General features: G+C 30.7%; 2 protein-coding genes across 3 annotated transcripts; one reads left to right on the plus strand and one right to left on the minus strand.

Annotated features, from left to right (window-relative positions):
• Positions 1-13,407: 13,407 nt before the first annotated feature.
• Positions 13,408-14,885, plus strand: LOC122593185 (60S acidic ribosomal protein P1-like). Of its 2 annotated transcripts, none has more exons than XM_043765553.1 (4): positions 13,408-13,498; positions 13,642-13,718; positions 14,255-14,470; positions 14,578-14,885. In XM_043765553.1, exons 2-4 carry the CDS (start codon positions 13,650-13,652, stop codon positions 14,626-14,628), a joined length of 336 nt encoding a protein of 111 aa, XP_043621488.1. In that variant the 5' UTR covers positions 13,408-13,498; positions 13,642-13,649; the 3' UTR covers positions 14,629-14,885. The 2 variants fall into 2 exon arrangements, with proteins under 2 accessions (XP_043621488.1, XP_043621489.1); XM_043765554.1 differs by lacking the exon at positions 13,408-13,498 and adding an exon at positions 13,504-13,556.
• Positions 14,886-18,166: 3,281 nt separating this feature from the next.
• LOC122592399 (oxysterol-binding protein-related protein 3A-like) lies at positions 18,167-22,768 on the minus strand. The gene is made up of 10 exons (XM_043764614.1): positions 22,515-22,768; positions 22,009-22,102; positions 21,762-21,878; positions 21,597-21,669; positions 20,964-21,082; positions 20,740-20,861; positions 20,299-20,475; positions 19,330-19,474; positions 19,043-19,221; positions 18,167-18,524 (listed from the first exon to the last, which is right to left on the minus strand). The coding sequence occupies exons 1-10, from the start codon at positions 22,586-22,588 to the stop codon at positions 18,278-18,280; spliced, it is 1,347 nt and encodes a 448-aa protein (XP_043620549.1). The 5' UTR covers positions 22,589-22,768; the 3' UTR covers positions 18,167-18,277.
• Positions 22,769-25,801: the final 3,033 nt, after the last annotated feature.

Here is a 25,801-nt window from a genome sequence, read left to right on the forward strand (position 1 = left end):
AAAACCTTTTTTATAGAATTACTAATGTGATTGGATTATATTACCATTCATCCTAAATACATACAAATGAAATCAATAACAAATGAATTTGAATCGTACGTACAATTCTAACAAATATAAGGATTTAGTAATATAGAATTTGTAATCGTACGTACAAAGTGACGATTTTATTAAAAATAAAAATAAATAAATAAATAAATAAATAATAATAACAACAACAACAACAATAATAACAAAGGGTATGTAAGAATTTGTGGATTTGTAATATTTTTGTCAAATTAATGTTGATCAATCCCATAAATATATTGTTTTTCATATATGATATATCCAATTTTATAGTTTCTATATTCTAATTTATACTATATTTTTTATAAAAAAGATTGATAATTTAAAAAAAAACATGGAGATGCCACATAACAATAATAACAAAGGGTATGTAAGAATTTGTGGATTTGTAATATTCTTGTCAAATTAATGTTGATCAATCCCATAAATATATTGTTTTTCATATACGATATATCCAATTTTATAGTTTATATATTCTAATTTATACTATATTTTCTATAAAAAAGATTGATAATTTAAAAAAAAACATGGAGATGCCACATAGGATAAATCTTATGTGGCAACATTTAAGCATAGCTTTAATTTAGGGAGGATGACTTAAAAGGCTAAGATTCCTACTGTTTTAATATTTATATAGATATAAGGGGACAATCAAATAAAAACAGTCTTAAAATAAGAATACGATGAGAACACTTAAAAACTATATTTTGATGCATTAAAAGTTCATAAAAGTAACATAATGTATAGCTAATTATCATTATTTAAGTGTTTAACAATACATTTTTCAGTCAAAATCGAGAAAATTATATTTTTTTTTTGTTTTGTGCATCCATCTTGGATGCATATTAATCAAAATGATGCATCCAACAAAAAACGTGATTTTTTCGATTTTGACGGATCAATGTGTTGTTAAACACTTAAATAATGATAATTAGTTATGCACTATGTTAGTTTTATGGACTTTTAATGCACCAAAATGATGCTTTTAAGTGTTCTTACCGTTTTTATTTTAAGGGTGTTTTACCGGAGTGTTATCCTATATATATATATAAATTAACTATAACTAAATTTTTGTAGTTATATGTGACACATTTATTTAGTTGACATACAAGATTTTGTTTAGTTCAAGTTTTTTAAAATGTCTTTGTATTTTTTCACCCTAAGTAGATTATTAATTATTAAAATAAATTGTGTATTTATCTTTTTGTAACCGATCATTTTACATTTAGTATGTATAGTTACTGTATAGTATCTTTATATTTAATGTGGATTTTTTAGGCTAATGTGATTTAAGTCTTTGAGCATTAACTAAATTTTTTGTTTTTACTCTTTTAATAATTTGTGATATTATTTAAAGCAGATACTTAGTCATTACACAATGAATGATTTTTTTTTTAAACTTACCTATGTACTTATTTAAGTTATTAACTAAAGTAATAATTACATATCGATTTTATCAAACTATTTTACAATTGAATTAAATATGATATTAGTAATCAATTTTCCTTTTTATCTTTCGAATTTTAAAAGATATTAATATACCTTTTAGTTATTATATATAAGAATTCAATCTCTTGCTCGATCAAATTCAATAAATATTCATTTTTTTAAAATTAACCTTTTAAGTTTATGCTTTATGCATCGAAATTGAACTTATGTTGGTGGTTTATTTACGAAATACAAATTTTATACTTTATTCATGTTTTAATTTGTTATTAAATGGTTGCATGATTTAGATTTTGTTATAATAACAAGTTTATTAAATAGTAATAAAATGTATTTATTTATGATGTAATTGTTTTTAATAAGTAAGTTTACATTTTAATACATTTGTTGATACAATATTGTAGTATTATACTTTAATTTTGAAAGTTGTTTTATTTATTTTCAACAATTTTTTACAACAGTATTTACCATGCAACGCATGAGTTTAATATAGTATATATATATATACTAGGTTTTTGACCCGCGCGATGCGCGGCAATTTAAAAATTGATGTATTCACTTTGAATTTGTTAAGAAAATTGTGGATGAATCATTTTAAATAAAATAAAATAAAATGATCTATATATATTTAAATAATTAAAAATGAAATATTTAGAATAAGAAATAGGTAATGATATAATGATATGCAATGACTAATGGTATTGATAAAACATAGTTAGAGCTTAGAACTCCAAATCAAAGGAAATAAATGAAATAAACATTAGTTCACTTAGCATGATGGTTTTTACAATTAATTGATAATATTATGGATTGTGAGAGATAGTCTGAGGCTAAATTATATGTGTACAAACCACAACAAAGCAAAAGGAATTATAAAAACCTTGAAATTAGTGAAGCTGTAAATTTATAAGCATTGAAAGCCAATACCTATCCCAAATAGCTTTCGCCCATCTGCAAATATCAAACAAAAAACTGTAAAAATATCCATTGTCAGGGGTCATAGCAAACTTGCTCTCAGGGGTCATAGCAACAAAGAGAACAACATTTTTAAAGACATGTTTCTAGCCAAGACTCTATCAAACCTCCGAGTCACTATCGACACCGAACTTCAACCCAATTCTTGCGTAAGGTTATCATATACTAAATATGTAGAAACATGATCTTTGAAGAGCTCTAAGCTTGTAGATTCATACAAACCCAATGAATAATTGAACTTGTGAATACTTACTACATAATAAGAATAATAAAAAAAAAATTAAATTATAAGCGGTAATAAATTTGGGCTATTAGCAATTTGTATATTCCTTGTATAGTATTCTATTTCTATCAATCATGCATAGCAAATATGTACAACCCTATCCATAGAATCAAACTCCAAAAATCAAAAACCCACTTAGTCGTTTTCCCCATTTTTCAAATGCTTCTTTATCTGCAAAAAGGCGTGGATATAATCAATATAACAAAAAACACTCAAGGTAGGTGTGTGAAGGGCCAAAAGAATACCCCGATGTTATAGAGTTTTCTTTCACATGCTCAACATGTTTCTTCAAAATCTCATAATTTGTTATAAGATACATATTCTTAACAAAAAATCGACCATGACTGAAGTAGATTAGAATAATAAAGCCAACACAAGTTACATTGAAATTTTTTTTAAAAAAAAGGAAAGATACTGGATCATTCATTTATGGGTCGACTGGCTACAACAGACATCAACTGGTATTGATATTGATCTTCGAACTTGTGATACGGTTAGGGGGTCAAACCCATTTTTATAAGATTATTAATAGATACAAAAACTATAGACAAATAAAACTTACTGTGAAGATTCGTGCAAAAGTGAAGATTATCAGGTATTCGTTCTTCTGAGTTTATTCCCAGCAACATTACTACAAATATATCGAAAGAGAACTTTAATCTCACTAAGAATTATAGAACCAAGTTAAAGAAATAAGAACGGAAGCAAAACTCCAAGTTGGTTTCCAAAGAATTTACCTTCTTGTCTAAGCACCATATCTATGCTTGAAACCATACCAAGATTGTTGCTCTACGTTTGCTTCCTTAACTTATAATTTTGACTTACACTCTCCACGATTCCATCCCATCCTTAATGGGATCAAGAAAAGAAATGTTACCTGCACAAACCATGATAAAGAAGAGATTTAACGTTAAGTTTGTAAGAACTCATATATTTGTTATCAAGGATAAGCAACAATGGAATGTATATATAAGGCATGAATTGAAGTTTGCAAATAAAAAAAAGGTTGGATTGAATATCACAACAATAAGCATTAGCATTATAGTATTATGGGCTAAATCGATCTATAATATCCACTACTTTCAGTTCATACATAGATATATTAAATCATAAAGCAACATATATACACAAATATGAAGACACAATTAAGTTATAGATGACTATCATACAAAAACAGGAAAACTACAAATCAAGATCTAAAGCTATAAATTAAACTGATTTAACCAAATACAAAAAAAAGTACCTTGTTTGATGAAAATAGAACCTACCACCAAATTCCTTATGTAAAACAGATATGATAAAGATTTGATTAGAGAATTGCATTCTAACCTTACTTGTAGTTGTGTATTCTTGTTTGTGCATCGAGAGATAAAACAAAGGAGGTTAGGTTTTAAGAATATTGAATATGATCGGGTTTAAGATATGGGTTTAGGATCCGCATACTTTTCAAAGATAAAATTTATTTATTTAATATATAAAAAATTGTGAGTGTGCCACCTAAGATAGTATCCTACATGACAATGTTAGAAGGCTAGTTTTAAGTTGATGATGCCTTTAAATCATTCGGTTAACTATTGTTTTAATAATTATAATATATAAAAAATTGTGAGGGTGCCACCTAAGATAGTATCCTACATGGCAATGTTAGAAGGCTAGTTTTAAGTTAATGATGCCTTTAAATCATTCGGTTAACTACTGTTTTAATAATTATATAGATATATAATAAAATTAGATTACTATAAATAATACTCCATATCAAATCTTATAAAGCTTGACAATATATACTCAAATATCTAGATATATTTATTATCGATGTATAAATATAAAAATAAAACTATCTTAACTAAGATAATATGTTATTTCTCAAGATTTTCATAATTTTTATTTATATCATATTTTAGTCTATAATTCTATATTATTGTTTTTTTTATAGCTTTATTAGTAATTTAGGATTTAGGATGTCATGATTTCTTTTAACAATGTCATCATAGTTATAGTATGTATTTTTACATGTAATTTTGAAAGATTTTTGTAATGTGATTATGTTTTTCTGGAGATGGGTTCAAAATTAACTGTGACTTAATTTTATACTTTATTATATTCAAAGCTTCTTATATTTATGATTTTCTTTTTTACTGAAGTTACATCTTTTATGAAATGAATACGATGAAATTGCATAAATTATATATAAGCTTGTCAAAGCAATATTGATTGTAAACTTTCCAAAAGTTTTATTCATAAAACGATGAAATCTTGTATGAAATGAATACGATGAAATTGCATAAATCTTTTATGAAATGAATACGATGAAATTGCATAAATCATATATACAATGAAATCTGCGCATCGCGCGTGTAAAAAATCTTATCCTAATATATATATATATATATATTCAGATATATACAGTATATATATACAAGTCAGAAATACTAGTCCAAAATATTATTTATTCATTTATTGAAATGTCATCGAAGGCTTATACTTTTTCATCCAAGGTTTGAAAACAATATTTTAAATTGTATTATTTGATGAAAATCATACTATTCTATCACCATAAAGCATAGTTGTTAAACTCGTACGAATCGAGTTAAAATAAAAGGAAAACGAGGCGACTCGACGCGATGACTCGCTTTACTCTAGACTCGTGACATGACTTGTGTTTTGTGGTTCGAGTCTGTCTGAGTCATGTTCCGAGTCACAAGTCAAAATATTTTTTATTTTTTTTTTATTTTTATAAAACATAACTTTATTATATGCTTTTAAATTTGATTTGATTATAATAGTATCTTTTATTTTTAGCTTAATACAATAATATATTACAATATATCTACAATAAATGCTTACACATAATTATAAAAATACCATATTTTCAAATATCCTGACTCTTACGATTAGAGTTACGATTCAAAAAATCAGATTTTGAATCGACTCGAAATTTACAAGTCGACAACTATGACATAAAGTATCAAATAAGTTATAAATGTCCGCGCTTATAGAAGCTATCAATGGAGACCCAAATTGTGGGTGTGTGGGAAACGGGACTACTAGACTATGACGTACCGTTTTGATATGATTCATTAAATGATGCATATAGTTTACGAATGCCAAGTGTCGTTCCATCATTATTCATTACGTACACTGAAAGTGGAATATCCCAAATCTGAAAATTCGGTTAATTTGATTTGGAGCACTTTTGTGTAATGTTACTTTGTAAGCCCACCGACCGTGATCCACGTTTAACCGAAAAATATATAGGTGTCAAATGAACTACTCAATGAGCTAGCAAAACCTTTTGACACTGATAGTTCATCGAATAGTGAACCCACCACACCTACATAGAGTTCAACAAAGCCCACATTTACCAGTGAACCCCACTTACCAATTATTGATTTATCGTCCACTTTCTATGCAATATTCTTAGCTAATATGATCACTCATCATATCTACAAGTCATTCCAAAATAGTTTTTGTGTGGGAAAATTACTTTCAAGTTGTGTATATTTAAGCTAGGTACTTGAAGGCCTTTCAACGGTTTTGTTGCTTGTTTAATTGCTTCTCGTGACATAAAAGAGACCATTGCTAATGCCTAATGTCAGTTTATTTAGCCAGCTTTAATCATCGGTTAACAAGCGAGCGCATATGGGTCACTTATATTATATATATAGTGTTATTTGAGGGTATCCTTAGACAGATCTACACAATGACTCAATGAGATCGTCATTTTATTCGGCTCTTGTGAATTTCACCATAAACTAAACCCTCAAACGCTCAATAATATAGGGGTGTTTGGTATTGCGATTACAAAACAGAATCCGTGTTTTCAAAATAGATTATGCGTTTTAAAAAAGCAGGTAGGTACATGCTTCTCCAAAACTGCGTTTTCATAGCCGATAATCACTTTTTCATACAAACACATTTCTAGATTATTTGCGTTTTATAAACGCAATAATGAGATAATCACTTTATAACTCGATCCCAAACACCCTCATAGTAAAAATATAAGATCCATGTTACCGTATATTTAGTAATTCATATATCTGAAATTTAAATAATTTAACAAGTTTAATAATTTCTTAAAGAAGTAATCTATATAAATATTTCACAAATTTATGACATGTGAATTTTACAAAATCTATTCTCTATTCACTTTTAATCATCTTGTAGTTTGGAAAATTTGTAGATTATTCCTTTAAATCAAATTATCATTATTTTTCCTGATACATATGTCCAAATAACATATTTAATAATGGGTATGTTTGGCAAAAGTAATTGTAGCTATAAATTTTAGTTGGAGCTGTAAGCTGTAACTTTTAGTTTGAGCTGTAAGTTATAGCTTTTATTTTCTAAAAATATTTGGTATGCTAGCTGTAGTTGCAACTTCAAGAGGTATTTGTGTAGTTTTAAAGATTAAAAGCTCATTCGAAAAGCTAAAGCTTCTGAAACGCTACTTTACTTCAAGTTGAGTTTCATTTTGGAGCTTTTTCTTTCAAATAAAAACTAAAGCTAGTTGCATCCAAACAAAACTTTTAATATTTTAAGAGCTTTTAATTTAAAGTAAAAAGCTAAAGCTCATGAGAAACTCTCAAAAAGTTTATGCCAAACATAACTGATATGTATGTTCCATATATTCATTTGTTTATATATGTATTACGTATATATATTTATTTTATTAATCTTCATATGGGTTTGTCACGTGTCTATATCTTTAGTAGACATATTTTTAGACTTTTTAAACTAATTTCTTATTGTTTTCGTACATTAAGCTTTTTTCCCCAAATATAACTTCTACTTATTCATAATACTACAGTCTACAAGGTAAGAGGAATCATTTTAAAAAAAAAAGTGCTGCCAATTATGATGAAGATCTATCGCTTTAAGAACTTTATAAGGATTTCAATTGGGAGTGTCACTTCACAACCTTGTTAGTTTCGTCTATCAGCTTGCAACATTGTAAAAAAACCCATCAATTAAACGTGGGGACAATTTAGTCTACAATATATTTAAGAAGGTTTTTGGTAAAATAAAATAGCTATTAAAGTAAAACAAATAAAACAATAGGTTTTTTTTCGGTGATAGTCACCGTGCATCATGAAAATCATCGTACATCAATTACTTCGTGAATATTCGTGCATCAATTTAACCATGATCTAAGAGTTAAAATCTTGTCTTATTTGTTTTAATTTAATACTTGTTTTACAATATTCAATTTTTAAGAAATAGACTTTTAATACTTTTAACGTCACAAAATAACTTACAAGATCCTTGAAATTTATATATCTATCTCGGGTTTGGGTCTTAATGACCCCTGAAAGATTTGATATCTCATATTCTCATGTCAAGAAATAGGATTTTATTGATCCACAAAAGAATCCCTTCCTCTCATCAATTTATTAAATGTTTTTTTTCTATAAATAATTTATATCTATATGACTTTTTCTTTGATCTTTAAGGGGGTATTTGGTAAAATGTGACTAATAAAAAAGGAATACAAAGCTATAAAATGAGCTGTTATATCAAATTCGTCCAATTTTTTAGGTGATATTATCTATTTTTTTGGTAATGTCTTTTTAAAAATAAAATAAAATTTTTTTTAAAAAAAGAAGGATCTAATAAATAGTTAACACCACTTACGCGGATAAATAGTTATCACCCTAAAGAGTTTGCACCCCATACGTTAGATAGATATGACGTTGTTAAGGCCCATCACCACATTTGCATGTGACATGATTCGAACCTTAGACCCCCTAAGGGAAACTATATTGTGAAAAACCTTTGACTACCAGGCTAATACCCTAATGACTTAATGACTCATTTCTTATACTTTACCAAGCATCATTAGTGACCACCGTTATCAACTTATCATTCTTTATCCTTGACCAAATATATATGTCCAAAGTTTTGGTCACCAATGTTTGGCCACAAGAAATTAAACCGACATGCTAATTCTAGTACCTAACAATCACACAATCCGTATACTCATCTTCAATGATCGCGAATCGTTACATGAAACAGCTAGTTATCCAATTTACATGATCTGCAAAGCATCAACTTAGCATGTATATACCCATATATACACATAAATTATGCGATTAATATATTCATAATTACATTATCGTAATTCATTTTAGGGATTATTACCTACGGATGTAACTAATTATGACCAAATGTCTATGTAATGTAATAAACTTTTAAATTCTGGTAATTGGATGTACCTGACCAATCAAAAACCTACATGTGGCAGCTTATATAGTTGTCACATATACCCCGTTACATCCAATAACCAGAATTTGAAACTTCATTACATTACATAAACATTTTACAAGATCTTTACATAACATAGACATTTTGTCATAATTAGTTATATTGGCAGAATCCCTTCATTTTATTATGTATGTATTATTAGAGAAAATGTCACAAATGGTCCCTGTGGTTGTTGGTATTCGCGTTTTGCCCCCCGTGCTTTTTTTCCGTTGCAAACAATCCTTTGGTTTTCCATTTTCATTGCAACCAATCCCTGAGACTAACTTCTGTTAATTTTAGCCGTTAAAATATATCATGTGCACATCACATGAGGGCATTTTGGTCATTTCTATCATAATGAGTCTCATGTTCGTTCTTCTTCCTGATCTCCCTGATCTCTAACCAATCTTCCACTCCATGCTTCTTTCTTACCCAACTTCTTCATACTTGTTTTTTCTCAATCCATCAATCATCAACAAAAACATCTATTCAAAAAAAATTTAAACCCCTTAACAAATTCATTACAATCATAATTTTTACACACCCAAAATAAATTATAGTAACAACAATAAATCATCAAAATCACTTCACATATCATAATTAAATGACATTTTCTCTATCATTTATAACAAATCAACAATACACACATGACATATATATACATAATGTAAATACAAAAAATATAGTATAAAACTCAAACAAACAGATTTCTCTATATCAAACATTATATATGTATAGAGGTTAGAAATATAGAGATATACCCTAAAGCACTGTAAGTGTTTTGGCTCAATCTGCCAAGCATATTCAAATTGAATCCAACATTTCTAATAGAAAAAAGCACCACGCGTTGCCATCTCTAGCCAAAAAAAACCTAGTTCACTCGCTTTTTACATCTAATAGATACCCATATTCTTGCATCTAATCAAAACAATTGCTACAGTAGAATGCTTTTGATGGTGGCGAACGGAAGCATATGTTCGTGAAAACCTTTGATGGTGAAAACCATAAATCATGTGTATGAAGATATTGTTTTGGTCAAAGATAAACATTAAAGGTAGATAAACTCAAAAATGTATTTTAGGTGCTTTGAAAGTACTTTGGCATTCTTTTGGATTTTTGGAAGAGTTTTAATACTTGGGTAAGAAAAAGGACCAAAAAGTAGAACCAATTTGATTCTTCATTCCCTAATTTTACCTTTACAGTTAATTTTGTAAAGGAAAACCACATTATTTTTCGTAGCATCTGATTGAATTGATAGGTGTCTAAGATATGTTCTTAATTTATTGTATTCTTTATATATATATGTGAGTATATTATAAATATATGTTAATGATTTGGGAATGTGTATGATATATTTGGATTTTGTTGTTGGATCTTGAAAAGTTGGGAAGAAGAAGAAATGAATGATATAGACTAAAATGGACGATTATACCCTTACTAACGGGATAAAACAAACGGATGTTAGTGCCAGGGACTGGTTGCAATGAAAATGAAAAACCAAAGGACTGTTTGCAACGAAAAAAAAGTACAAGGAGCAAAACGCGAATACCAACAACCACAGGGACCATTTGTGACATTTTCTCATAGTATTAAGATACTTTCACAATAAAGTTGACTCGGGTCCCTTAAGTATCACAATTTGACTAACCAGGTCCCTGGCTGTCAAATTTATTACGGAGTATAATTTCAGTATCCTTTAACTATCCACTTAAACTATATTCCTTTTGTTATTATAAAACTATACTTTTTATTAAAAAAAAAAAAAACAAAAAAAGTTACATTATAATAGCTTTAAAAAAAGGGAAAGTTACCGCTTGACCAAGAGAAACAAAGTTAGACCCGATCGAAGAGATAGTGGTCCCAAATATGAAAGCCAATATTCAACACTACAAAAGTGTGTAAATTGCATAATTCAAAAACTCCAAAGTCCAAACACAAACCGTATTTCTGAAAAGGGCAAGTTTTAAAGTGGATTGAATACGATATTTTCTGCTCAACAAAACACATAAATGCAACCTATCAAAGATTATATGCGCATGTAGCCACGTAGCTAGCTAGATATTAGTCGTAGGTATTAAGGTTGACAAATTTTATTATCTCGATTTATTTATTTATTTAATCTATATGTACATTTATATTAGCATTAGCATTATACTAGATTTTAGACCCGTGTTCATCACTAGACACGAGGCTTATCGTTGGACACGAGCCGTATAACATTATCAATATTAGATCTTCATACATTTAACTCATACGTAATATTAGATATACACTGGACACTGTCGTTATTAGCTGACACATACTGATGAAATTGTTTGTCGTAGTCATCTTCTGTTGTAGAATTTTTTTTTAATTCCTTGTATATTTATATGCATAGTATAAAAGACTTTTGATTTGAGTGATAATTATAACTATGAATGTTAATTACAAAATTAATACATAAAAAAAACATTAATTTGGAATGAAATTTATATTGGTTTGGATTTGAATTCAATGAAGATAACGATATAGAGTTTATATTGTGTATTTTCCTCATATTAAATATTGAATATTTATCTTTATGGTTGATAATTATTATCTAATCTAATACTCGTATTATAGACATTGGACATGGAATGGATTTATTTTAAATACACCATGAACAATAATTATGTACTCGACATTTATAACTATAATTATGTTTTTATCACCTAATACTTATCTAAGAGATAGAAGTAGTCGACGTCTAAAATATATTTATGTATATGATAAAAGTCAATAAAAGTCAAAATTAAAAAGTTGAGAAAATCAAGAATTGTGATTGGTCAATAAGTTATTAGAACAACTGTGTTTTAGTATAATAAAAGATTGATTGGTCAATAAGCTATTAGAGCAACTCCAACTCTAGACTTATGGATACAAAACATACTATAACCTTATTTGATTGATTGTTTTCTCATTAATAAATTGTTTTTTTTTTTTTCAATTATTCAACTCCTATCACTTATATTACTTATAATAAGTTATTAACATGAAGACTTTAAAATTCGAAATCACAAAGCTACTTGTCGTCATCCATTATGGTTACAAGTTTCGATTTTGATGTGATTGTAAAAATTTAAGGTAAATCCAAAACCCTAACTAAACATATATTACATTTATCACTAGTGTTTATTATAATTTAGTTTCGATCATCGGTTTACTTTAACCACAATTTATTTCATACTCATAAATCATGTATGCGACATATTCGAATTTATTTATCATAAAATCTATATAGGCATATAGCTACCGTACATTATACGGATATTAGGACTAATAATAATATATACATTAATAATAATCTCATGTATAAATACAATATTTTAAAATAATATCTTTGGATATGCTATTTATTCTTTGATGAGTATATTATGCTATGTATATTAACTAATAATGCTAACACCAAATGGGGTTGGATAAAAGGTTGAAGCCTTTGCCTCTGGAGATAAATATTATGGGTTCGATCCTTATGTCCATCAAGGTTGGAGGTCCTTTTTTACCTTTGCTAGAACCTAGACGCAGCCTCTCTACTTTTGGTAGGGATAAGACTTCTACATCTCAACCTCTCCCATACACTGTCGGAGATGGTATTTGGGACCTAAACCCCGTAAAAAACGGCATTAGAATTTACTTTTTTATTAACTAATAATGCTAGCCAATTTCAAATAATTAATATATAAATTAGCCTAACGATATGTAGTTAACCCACCAATTCAATTCTCATAGAAGGCAAATATATTACTTCAGAGTTATGACCTTCGGTAGTGTATGAGCCCTTAATATATAATACATAAAAGCATTAAAAGTAAATAAGTACCACGCAATGCCGTATTTATTCGTGAGTTGTGGGACCGGTTTTGACGATTGAGATTTAGATAATTAACTTCACCTCTATTTAATGTAGAAAGGACGCTTTCAAGCTTAAAATAAAATAACTCTTTTGGCTTGCCGGTCGTATGGGTTGAATCCTTAATCTACTTCTCTAATGACAAAGCATCCAACCACTTGATCCAATAGTTGGTTAAAACTTATAACTCATAAAAACATGTGTTGTGAAAATATTTTGACTTTATGATATACTAAATACAACATAAAATATCATTATAAATTTAAACCTAAAATAATTATTAACAAATCTGTGTCATCGTTTAACACTATAAAACTACACTATTATTCTATCGATAAAAAAAAAAATGGTTACGTCCAATGTCATGGCGTCATTACTATGTTTGTAGAATTGTAGACTTAATAATATTAGAAAATAAATCCATGTACCTTTTCCACATATACTTTTGGGCCCAACAAATTAACTAAGCCCAAGCCCGTATAATTCAGTCATTCAATGTATAATCCATTACAAGCCCAAACTCCCTACCAAAAACCCTAAATTTGGCTTAATCAACACCAGAATAAGGCGCAGTCGCCCAGCGATCACCCTCAGATAAAAAGAATTTCTCGTGATAGCAAGTACGATCATTATTTTTGAATTTGATTATTATTACTATCATCTATTGTGAATTTTAATGTATGTTTATCTGATTATATATAAAAACGAATTAATTGATAAAATCTGTTAGATTTTTCTAATATTTTTATTTATCTATTTGTAGAGAGAAATATGTCGATCGGAGAACTTGCTTGCAGTTACGCTACCCTGGTTCTTTTCGACGATGGCATTCCTGTCACGGTTATTATTTTAATTTTTACTAAATTTATTTACTTATTTGTGTTTATATATTATTGTATTATTTTAGTATATTGAGTGCTGAAATCTGATATAATTTTTTTGATTGTATTAGTTTTAGTTTTCTGAAGATAAACTAGTAAATAGTTAGCATGTTTTATTTCTAAAGATAAACTTTTAAATAGTTTTCTGAACTCCCGCATGCTTATGGTGGGATTGGACGTTTTTTTTTTAGATACTAGTTTTTTTTTTGTGGGTGTAGATATAATAAATGGAAAATAAAAAAAATATGATTAAGTTTTTGGGTAACTTTGTAGTATAGTTGAAATATAGATTTTGGCATAACTTTTTTTTTTTCCATTATTATAAGTAACTAAATGTAGACGTGTGACATTGATTTTGTTGTGCGGGTTGCATGAATGATTGTACGGTTAGATGGTGTTCACTTGAGGTTAAGTGGGATATGGTTGACGTTTCATCGGTTAAATTTGTGTTATTATTATGCAAAAACTAACAATGATATAATTTTGATGCTGCAGGCTGAGAAGATTGCTACCATTTTGAAGGCTGCCAATGTCGAGTGTGAATCATACTGGCCAGGATTGTTTGCTAAGCTTGCAGAGAAGAAGAACATCGAAGATTTGATCATGAATGTTGGTGCTGGAGGCGGTAGTGGTGGTGGTGCCGCAGCTGTTTCTGCCCCTGCTGCTGGTGGGGTTGCAGCTGCTGCCGCTCCTGCTCCTGAGGAAAAGAAGGTATGGTCATGATTCTTTTTACTTTTTGTTTATGATGTGTTCAGTAGTAGTCTATTATTTGATGATGTTTCTTACATCTGGTTTCTTGTTAACAAATGATAATGCAGGAAGATCCCGAAGTGAGTGATGAGGATATGGGATTCAGCTTGTTCGACTAAAAAGTTTCCTTCAGTATGTTTATTCTTATCTATCATTTGCAAGAGTTTGAGCAGAGCATCTAGTAGTGCCCTCATGATTCTCTTGCAGTTTAAGTAGAAAGTATTAGTAGTGTCATGCTCTGTTTTTAGTATATGGTGTCATATTTGCGGTATTATACGCTATAATGCTAGCTGCCAGGTTACTGTCATCATGATTGTTCCTAATGATTTGGCTTGCCTGTGTATGACATGTATTGTTCTGGTATGTTGGTTGATCATTTTTGTGTTGCTTGATTCATGCTTACACCTATGTGTATTGACCTATAGGTGCCATAAAATCCATCTGCATTCGCTCGTCCTAACTAGACATCACAAATTGAGTTGATAAATGTTAGAACGAGTGAATGTAGGTGTGCCTTCACTTGTTCTAACAATGATGATTATCTCAATTCATGATCTCTGGTTAAATTGAGGGAAAGCATAATGTTTGTTGTATATGTGCATTTTGGCATTTCTCTAGTGCACGCTGAACATTGATGGTTGATAAGTGAGTATAGGTTTGTGAAGTGGGTGGTTTCATATTAGTTAGTTGAATTCAAGCTATGTTTTTAGGGATGTGTCCAAGAAATGCTTGTTATCTTAATAGGTTGCGTCTTGAATTCAAGTGCTTTGATATATGAAAATTCTGTAATTCAGTTCTTGTTCAGGAGTGGGTCAAATTGGTTGACTCCAAATATTATTGGGTCCATTTTTTGTTGAATTTGCAAATCTTTAGAATGTAGCAGGGGGTAGCCCAGTGAATGAGGCTTCTGGTTGAAAAGCTTATTGTTATATCCAGTATTGAGTCTTGATACGCATGTTGAAAGAGACTCGAGTGTAGTGCCTTGGTTGTAGAACCGTTTCATTCATTTTTGATAATGGAAATGGTCGTATCTTTGTTCAAGCAAGGCTTTTATAAATGCCTAACAGGACCTTTTTAAGGCTAATATCACCAACTCACCAAGAATTGGTTTTAATTTCCAACATTTGTCACAGTAACTGTCGTACCCCTATTGACCTATTGCCAATTGGTGCCACTTCAAACTTTATTTAATATGGTAATTTCACTTTAATATTTGTCATCAACTTTGCATAATTTATTTTCTCTTTATAAGAGCATCTGGTAATGTTTGTTCTAAAACCTTTTGCTCCATGAATTTTGTCAAATGGCCGTGTTAAGAACCCCTAAAACACTTGCAAAAGATTGGAGTTTGGCCATATGTTGCTAAGAAACCTTTGAACTCCATTGAAAAAAATCTTGAAGAGCATATTGTACCACTCAAGAGCTTTGCATACCGGAGATACTCTGAGTACAATATTCTGTAAGGATTAGTTGTAAGGCCTCTCCCTAAGGGCTCGTCGACAACCTCTTTGACCAGCCGTCGACGACGAAGACATTGGAAACGGGTCGTCGACATGGGGTGTCGTCCGGTGGCATCGTTCCATCGATGGGGCTTGACGAAGAGAGAGAGTGGAGAGGTGGGTCAAGCTTCAACTATTTTATTGTTGTTTGTTTTGTTTATTTATAAGTATATATATATAGTGTATCGATATATATATATGTATATGTACATACATAGTTGCAGGGATTATTCAATGAAGAAGACAATGACAAATAAAATATTTATATTTAATATAATTTTTATTTTAGCCCCTAGACTTGTAGTGGTTGATAGAAAATGATTATTCTTTAAATTTATATACTTTTTGTTTAAAATTCATATGATGTTTTGAATTTATATAGTATATGTATTTTTTTAAAAATAGTTTTACTTAATTTTGGATATATAAAATAAAATAAATAAGAGGTGTGGAAGAGGTGTTATAGAGAGTGAGTGTGGAAGAAGTGGATGAAGAGAGAGAAAAACTGATGTGGCAGTGTGGAAGAGTGGTAGATGAGCTCCCCTCAAGGAGAGGCCTAAATGTATTGAACAAATGCAAATTGGTTAGTGGTTCTTTAAATTGTACTACTAATATCATTTAATGATGAGTTTAGGCGTTTAGCTCAACTTAAGAGAAAAACAGTGAATTTGTCTAGTGATGCATAAATCATACCATAAATTAATCATTGTTCAACTAACATAAATTAATCATTGTTCAACTAACAAAGCACAATAAGCTGAAACACTAAAGTGAAAATGCTGAAGAGCTTATTTGAGCACACATCCCTTAAACATAAAATTAATGTTGGTTAATGTCCGTCCTTGTTTGGTTAGAAATATATTTGAACATGAAAGATGTCCTAAACAGGAGACAAGTAGAGGAAGAGAACACTTTGGTGAGAAGAAAAAATCTCATTTTACATTGTTATCAGATGAAAATAGCGGATCTTACAAACACATGAAATTTGAGATTCACTTCTAAGCAGAGAGTTATTCTGCTTCTTTGTTATCCAATGTACAGGCATCATCATTTACATAAGCATTAAGCAATGTGGAAGTCTTTGAGCATTAGCTCAATGGTTGAAAGACCATCCCCTATACATGAGGTCTTGTGTTCAAGCCTTGGGGAGGACATAAAGAAGTCCCTTTATGAGGGCTTGACTTGGGTTTACCCAGGTTCAAGTCTGAAGTGGCAGGGTATACTCCTATTAATCGTTATGCCTTCGGGCGGATTAGTAGGGGGTTTCCCCCATCGGGTATTTGAAATAGGCATTTCTACTTCGAGGGAGCTCTCTAGCGCGGATCTGGTTAAGACAACGTATGCTAGACCTCTCGATGTCGAATTGCGACACGAAGTTTTCAGCGAAATTCACCTTTCAAAAAAAAATTAAGCAATGTGGAACATTTTATGTTAAGGTTCATATTCATCGAAGCAATCACATTTCGTGCTTGGTGAGACTGTTAGGTGTTGAGAAGAAGCATCAAAAGTCATATTTGGTTAGCAAGGGACATTGGTTTCATATTTTTGCAATGCAATAACCTTTAATTTTACTGATGTTCTGGGACGAGATGATAAGACATCTAGACATATGCATCATCTTTCGTATTTGATTACTCTTGTGGCGTTGTGAACTCCTTAAAAGTAGTACAAAATTTTTCAAAAGTTACTTAAATATGGTTGAACTTGAAAGTGGTCAATGAATTTTATAATGGTTATCCTGGTTGGTACTATAAATGGGGGGCATTTGCAACATATCTCAGCATCTCAGGTTCAATTCCTACCAAAACTCAAGGACGAGCCTAACTTTAGAAAAACTCAATATTGCAGGCAAATCATTTGGTCAAAATACTATCCAAGTGAGCCAATAGGCGTTTGATTCGTCTCTCATGAGACAGGCCTGGGTCAATCTAGCATGGTGAAATTCAACCTCTTATAAGTGGTTGCACAAAATAGGATGGTAAGAGGAATGAAATTACTCGACAGATAATACAAATTAATATTATTAATACAGTAACAAATAAAAGCCATTGAACCACTGAATGAATTAGATTGAATATATTCAATAAGTTCACACCATTCTATCAAACCAAATTGATGCTACGATTTGTTTAAATCTGAAAATAACCCGAATACTATGTAACCAAAATTCAGCATTATAATTCTATTAAAGTAAACATATTTAAACAACAAATCAAAGAACCAAGTGTACTAGAAAAGCATACATAAAGATGAAACTGAATCATCTAACTCACTCGGTTTCGGTAACATTGCCATATTGCCAGGGGTTAAACTCTGTCTTCGTGATGTCCACGCCATTTGTATTTGCATCGCCGACAGCCTCTCTGTGTTCGGAATATTTCCCGTTGTACTCATAAATCTCCAAATCACCCCAAGGTGTGACGCAAACCTCTTCCGTCACGTCAAACCATCTGGGGGTGAATTTCTGACCCTTTGCCTCTCGAGTCCTTTTCTCAGCTCTCTGTTTCTCTTCCAGACTAAAAACGAGCATGAATCATCAGATTTGTATATCAAGGGGTGCTTGTGTTTATTTAAGAACGATTATGTTTGAATTAAATAAAATAAATAAGTTATAATAACGGACTGTAGAGCATAATGCTTATAGTGTTTGCCATAGTAAAAACCAGATTATTGGATGTTGGAGTGTCCTAATCAATTAATCATTCTGAAAACTTATCAAAAGAAGGGGTAGAATAGGTAATTTTGATTTCAACCTTAGATATCAGTTACACCAGACATGAATCTGATTATCCAACAATTATTTTTCATACCAATCAAATAATCACAAAGAAAAGTTTATCCGAACACTAAATACCGATTATCAGATAATTCCTAAACTCATATCCGAAGTTCTGGAAACCCCCTTTGTCACTTGAACAATCACTCACCAGTATTATCATTTTTCTCCTCAATGACGTTTATGCACGGTGTGTGTGTGGGGTGGGGGGGGGGGGGGGGGGGGGGGGGGGGATATAGAGATAGAAAGAGAGCATACATTGTCTTTTCTGAACCGGCTTTAGATAGGTCACCCTTCTCAAGGGCGTATCTATCTGATCTCAAACGAGAATCCGATGCCAATAGATTAGCTGGTGCTGTATCAAAACTATTCACTTTATGTGCAAAATATGTATACTGATGTTTGTCATTTGCTGGAGCCTCAGCAACTTTCCATACCTTCAAGAAGCACCGTCAAGATGGAGAAAAATAGGTCAAAAGATCTCTCAAAATGGAGGTCAATAGAATATGCGAGTTCAGTGGAAGTTGCATATTATAGTATATTACCTCTGTAAGGTCAGTGTTAGGAAGGGGTTCCCCATCCAAATCGCAAGGCTGATAGCTCAAAGATGTGTTCCATTTACCAGTCATTAATATCTTGGGCTCTTCGGCAGAGTTATATACATACCCATCCACCTCATAGCGACCAGCACTAGAAATCAAGAAAATAGTATGTATTCAATTATATCCGTTAGACTGTTAGAGTAGCATACCAAATTTATTCATAAAACAAAATATGTGGATTCAAGCCTACTAAAGCGTAGTAGTACTAATTTCATTACAAGATGTAGAAAATGAAATGCCACAAATGAAGATTATGTCAGTTATTCACTTATTTTAATAGATAAGAGACCCTTGACTGAGCAACAATATAGAATAAAAAATTAAAAGATGTTACCACCCTGCACCTTTATGTGTATCTGTGGGCTGGGAGTTATAGAACAAGTACAAAGAACTACGGCAAAAACATCAACTTTCATCTTTCCCGTGAAAGGATCAGCCAAAGTAAAGTTCTAAATGAGCATGTTGCACGTATATGCACACACACACTTGAGTATATGAGTATATGACAATGGAAAAAAGCTAGACTGGAGGCGGCAACATCAGCGGATTGGATACATTGTCAAAACAGGTTTAAACGGTTCAGGCCGGTTGACCAGCAAATATGCTTTTCTTATTACTAATAAAGATGTTTCCATTGTATAAAACCATTAATTATGACTACAACTACAAGATTATTATAAATATAAAATATAAAAAGGATTGGGAGGATTTATGAATTATGAATTTAACAGACTTTGGAGACCTGTTACCCTTTTAGCTAACAAATTTGATTTGACCTTTTGATTACACATAACCTAACTTTGCCCATCCATAATTAGACATGTTTCTCAAATCGCTGTTATCAAGCATTAGCAACAAAGAGCACATACTATTGGACCATAGACACCAACATAAGAAAGTCAGGAGACATACCCGAACCAACCACATGGTTGAAAATATAGCACTACTTTGTCTCCTGTGGTCAAGTTGGTCAAAACCATCTCTCCTGGATTATCAACCCATGTCCTTCCAAATATTAGGTTGTTAACTTTTGTGGGTGGCGGCACCAACTCTAGGATCACCCCATCTCTCTTTAGCTTCAAACGGGTTCTGCATCAACGTTTTATAGAATCAGTAACATATACCCATTGGTCAGTTGGGCAAACATCAAGTAGGACTCCTGCAAAAATTCACTTTGTTTCTTGAAAGAATAATTAGTTGAGAGGATTTAATGTGACAATAAGCACTTAAGAGTTAAGATAGTACAATCAGATTTCCAAAAGATTTCCAAAAGTGATGGAGCTTTGTTTGATTAACAAGAATGTAAAAAAGCATATTCGGTAAATTTAAAGTTAATGTTTAAGAAGAGATTACCTTCCAAGAGGATAGATATCAAGTGAGTTGCCAAGAAACTTGGTCTTCACCTTTGAAGTAATATCATAGACAAAATGCTCATTTTCAGCTCGTGCGGCACTTATTGGAGGATGATGACAAACCTGATACATGCATAAGAAAGATAGTCTTCAGGATATTATGCCAATATATCATGGAAAATCTTTACAGGTGACATAACTTAAAATACATATACAAAAATTCACCTGCTCTGCAATAAATGTAATTCCCTCGTGATTAACCATTTCATAGGTTTCACCAAGAATTGAATTAAAAGGCTTCCAGGTTCGTTGCAAAGCATAGTATACGGATATAAACCAGGATGCTGTGAAAACACATCAATAACACGGAGAGATTAAATGTCAGCGGCTCAGCGCACAGAATTCTTGATAACGGGTAACATAGGAGCAATTAGCTAAAAAACAAACTAGTCAAGCGGGTTGAATGTGGTTTTAAGTGTAAAGGCTTATCGCCTCTTATAGGTGTCTTACTCAGAAGTATATCTATATTTTTTTTATTATTCATATAATAATATGGTTTTATGTAAACATAGTTAATATATCGATTGTAAATAAAATTCAAATAAATGGATTGAAAAGTGTTAGTGGGGCAACCCCCACCATTTTTACATGCTCTTAAAAGTAGCTTGTATTGACGTAAACCCCCTTTTGACATATTACCAACCCGTCCATCTTGCCACCTCAGTTACATGCATGTTTCCAGGCAGAGAAAGATCAAAGATGTGCTTGAAAACATAAGTGAAAATGGGTCATTGAATACAAGACGACTCATATGAGATCGTCTGTGTGTACAAGTTTGCCTGAGTGAGAGATTCTTACCAGCATAAACCATCCGCATGTGTGGATCCTCACATTTATCCGCTAGCTCTAGCAGATGAGAATATTCCATCAACTGGAAAAACAATATATATTAAATTACTTACCGGTAGCTTAAAAGTTGAATAAAATGAGTGACTACAGTCATATAGGTGATGCAATACAAACCTCTGCCATTTTCTGCAGCATAGTCATTGGCTCAAAAATAAGCACCGGTAAAGTCACCATGGACGTAATATCAGCACCAACATACTTCTGCATCATCTTCCAATGACTATCTCGGTCCTGCCAAAAAAATCAACGTTCAAAACAAGTAACATACCGTGAGTGCTTTCATCCCCAAAAACAAAACGCGGGTCAAATCCGTCAAATTGATGAGACACTGAGTAATCAAAAAAGAACATGAATAACAAACCTCTTGTTTCCATCTGCCTCTTTGAGCTTCAACTTCAGCATCTTCCGTTCCTCCCTCCGGATTAATAACCTCCAAACCCTCGTAACCAAGCAATCTACCAAAACAAACAAATCCAAGTTGATAAGACATCAAAACTTTTCTTCCAACTCAAAAAAAAACACAATAAACCGAAAATCTACTAAATATAACAGCATGTCCTGGTATATTACGACATCATCATCTAATCTAACAAACTATAGATACGAATTTCAGATTACGAGATCCGGCCAAAATCCTAAATCCTAATCTCCATCACAAAACCCAAAAATATTTCAAACATTTCAGTCAATGATCCAAAATCTCGACACACTACGAGATAATTGATCATTACAATATAATCAACACTCAGTCTGGATCTACAACTCCTACATCCAGCTAAACAAGACCACGAAAATATCTAATCAATCAGCTTAATTATAAAAAAAAAAAAAAAAACAAATATATGAAAAATATATAAAGTAAATTACCCATTAACTTGATTCTTAAAGTTGGATAAACTTGAAGCTATTGATGAAAAAAAACCACCACCCTTCTGTGCCATTATTATAATTAACTGATAATTAAGTTTGCTTATTCTTCTTCTAAATTAGGGTTTTTATATGCTGGAAATTATATAGTGAACAGCTAAACAAAACAGATCTTTCTTATAAAAATAATTGCTTTTACAGATAGATCAAACGAAGCAATGATATATTAATATTATATTATTATTAGAAAAAAACGGTGGTAATTTTTTTATTTTATTTATTATTATTTATAATTTAAAATTAAATATATAGATATACATAAGGAAATACACATACATAAGGAAAGATATATAAAGAGAATAAATAGAGGATTGCTTGGCGCGTTCTTAATTTTGATTTTTTGAAGTCATATGATGGATAAAAACAGCGAATAATTGAGGGATGTAGAGTTGTCCACGTGCCTGTTTGGCGCGTGAGTTATGGTAAATGTACAAGTCCTACTGCGTGGTGTCTGAGTTGGTGATGCGCTGGTGAATTGATGGGTTGTTTACAAGAAAGGCGGCTAAAGTGCAAGTTGTGTGTTTTTGATTCCGTTAAGAACAATGAAAAGGTACAAGTTTTAATGCGTGAGGTTCAAGTGGTTTGTTTTTGGGTACAAAGAGTGTGTTGTACCCGAATACCGGATTGGCAAATTGGTCCATGTGGTGTCATTCGCATGAAATTTTCAGTTTTTTCTTCAAGACGATATGACGATAATCTTTGTTTTTTAACAGACAATAATCCTATTAAAACCAAGACAACCGGAGGCCTCCTTGTTTCCTTTCATGGAGGCATCTATCGTCATGTGACGTCATATCACATATAAAAACCTACTTTAAAATAGAGAAGTGAGACAAAAATTTTAAGGCGTCTAATTGACGGCTTTATATCTTCTCATTTTTAATAACTAGCGCGTTGTAACTTTGAAGTTTTTTAGACATTCATAAGGTGTCTAGTTAGATGTTAGAAAATGATATGTCAATTTTAATTTTGGGCTCTCTTTGTTGTATCGTTGTTCATATGCTTGCATAAGTCAATATTACAATTAGTCAAATTGTTTGGACTTCATTCATTTAGGACTTTAGGTGCTTGGTATGATAAAATGGAAAAGTGAGAAATAAAAAGAAAAACACTAATATTGTTTGTTTACATCGGATAATGAAATTGAGAATGAAAAAGTGATTTTCATTCTTTACATATTCTAGAGAATGGGTAATAGTGGGAAAAAAATTATTGTTTTGATAATGTTATGTCTTAATATTAAATATTAAATAAAATTTTTTATTTCTCTTATATTTATTCTTTGTTTGTTATTTTTCTTACTATTTTCATTATCTATTACATTTTTATTTTCTTATGATTCTCTTCTACCAAACACTTAATCGATTTATATTTTCTTCATTTTTTAATAATTGTAGAAAATGGAATAAAATTATTTTTGTATAATTATTTTATGAAGTTATATGTAATATTTCAATCATTAGTTAATATTTTATATTTTACTTTTTATGAGTGGTTTTCCAGTGAGAACACCTTAAAATGAGAACACGGTGTGAACACTTAAAAACATTATTTTGATGCGTTAAAGTTCATAAAATTAATATAATGTATAACTAATTATCATTATTTAAGTGTTTCACAACACATTAATCAGTCAAAATCGAAAAAATAACGTTTTTTGTTTTGTGCATGCATTTTAATAAATATGCATCCAAGATGGATGCATAAAACAAAAAAAATGATTTTCTTGATTTTGATAAATTAATGTGTTGTTAAACACTTTTAAATCATCAAAATGAATACTTTAAGGCTCCATTCTTGAGTTTTATTTTGAGGGGATAAGAAAAGAAAGGGTAATAAATTTTTAGTTTTTGTATTCTTGAGTTTTTGTTTTAAAAGAAAGGAAAGGTAAAGAAAGGAAAAAATATAGTGTTTTGATCCCAAAACTTTTTTGCCACTTTTGGCAAGATTTGGAAGGAAAAGTGGTTAAATTATTATTATACCCCTCAAACTTATATAAAGGTTTTAATTACTACAAAGCTATAAATGTAAAATTGTATTTTTTTACCCTTTCTTTTCATTCCCTTCTAACTCAATAATACATTCAACTATCAACTTTCTTTTATTTTCTTTCAACTCGAGAATGCCTCTTTTTTATGTAATTTTCTATCCTTTCTTTCCCTATCCAATCTTCTTTTTTCTTTTCTTTTAATAAAAACTCGAGAATACAGTGTAAATGTTTTCACCATGTTCTTATTTTAAGGATGTTCTTGTTTGATTGCCCCTTACTTTTATATACATTATTTATTTATAACAAAACATATGTTTTTTTAATAAATATTCATTCTGTTTTATAGTTGGTATGATTCTAAATGATACTCAAAAAAGTGCAGTAAAAAATAAGCATATAGAAATGCAAATGCCACTTAGAAAAAAATCGATCGATGCACCTATGTGGATTCATTCCTTCATTACTCCTAATATCCATAATATTAAGCCCAACAAATTTGGAGGTTTATAACGATGTAATATTGACCACTTGATGCCAATTAGATGTCGCTATCTCCATATGTATAGTGGTGGTAATTTGATTATTGCGGGGTATACCAAATTTGTGGATAAGCATCAAAATCTATCTATCTACTATATAAAATGTATCACAAGGTACATTGCATTATATTGCAAATTTAACGGTGGTAGTACGTGTAAGCACTTTGCGATAATACTGAACTACTGACGGTTGAAGGATGAGTTATGACTATGATATAATATTAGGTTTTCAAAATGGATTTATTGCTTAGCTTTTATGTATTTTTTTATGTGACAAAATTTTAAGATTTCTCTTCTTTTTTCTTTTAAGTCATTTTTCTTTTCAAACATCTCTATATATAATAAAACAAAATCTTATATATAAATAAAAAAAAATTGTTATGAAGTAATATTTTTAGAAAAATTCATATGTGACACCACTATAGCTTTCTACAATTCATACTTTCCATATAATAACAAAATTATGACATCACATATTTATTTTCTTTTAATGTTTAATATTTTCTAACTATTTAAGCATCCTATGTCATTTAATTTATTCATAATCACTAATCCTAATCATCATTAATTAATAATAAAAATAAAATAAAAAGTAAAAAATTTACCGGCTTTAGGTTTGTCCGTGGTTGGACGCCCGGACTTTTGTCCGTGAGGTCTCAGGTTTGATACTCTCGGGCGTGAGATTTATAGGCTTTAGG

The sequence above is a fragment of the Erigeron canadensis genome, chromosome 3, assembly GCF_010389155.1.
Source record: "Erigeron canadensis isolate Cc75 chromosome 3, C_canadensis_v1, whole genome shotgun sequence".
Taxonomy (NCBI): domain Eukaryota; kingdom Viridiplantae; phylum Streptophyta; class Magnoliopsida; order Asterales; family Asteraceae; genus Erigeron; species Erigeron canadensis.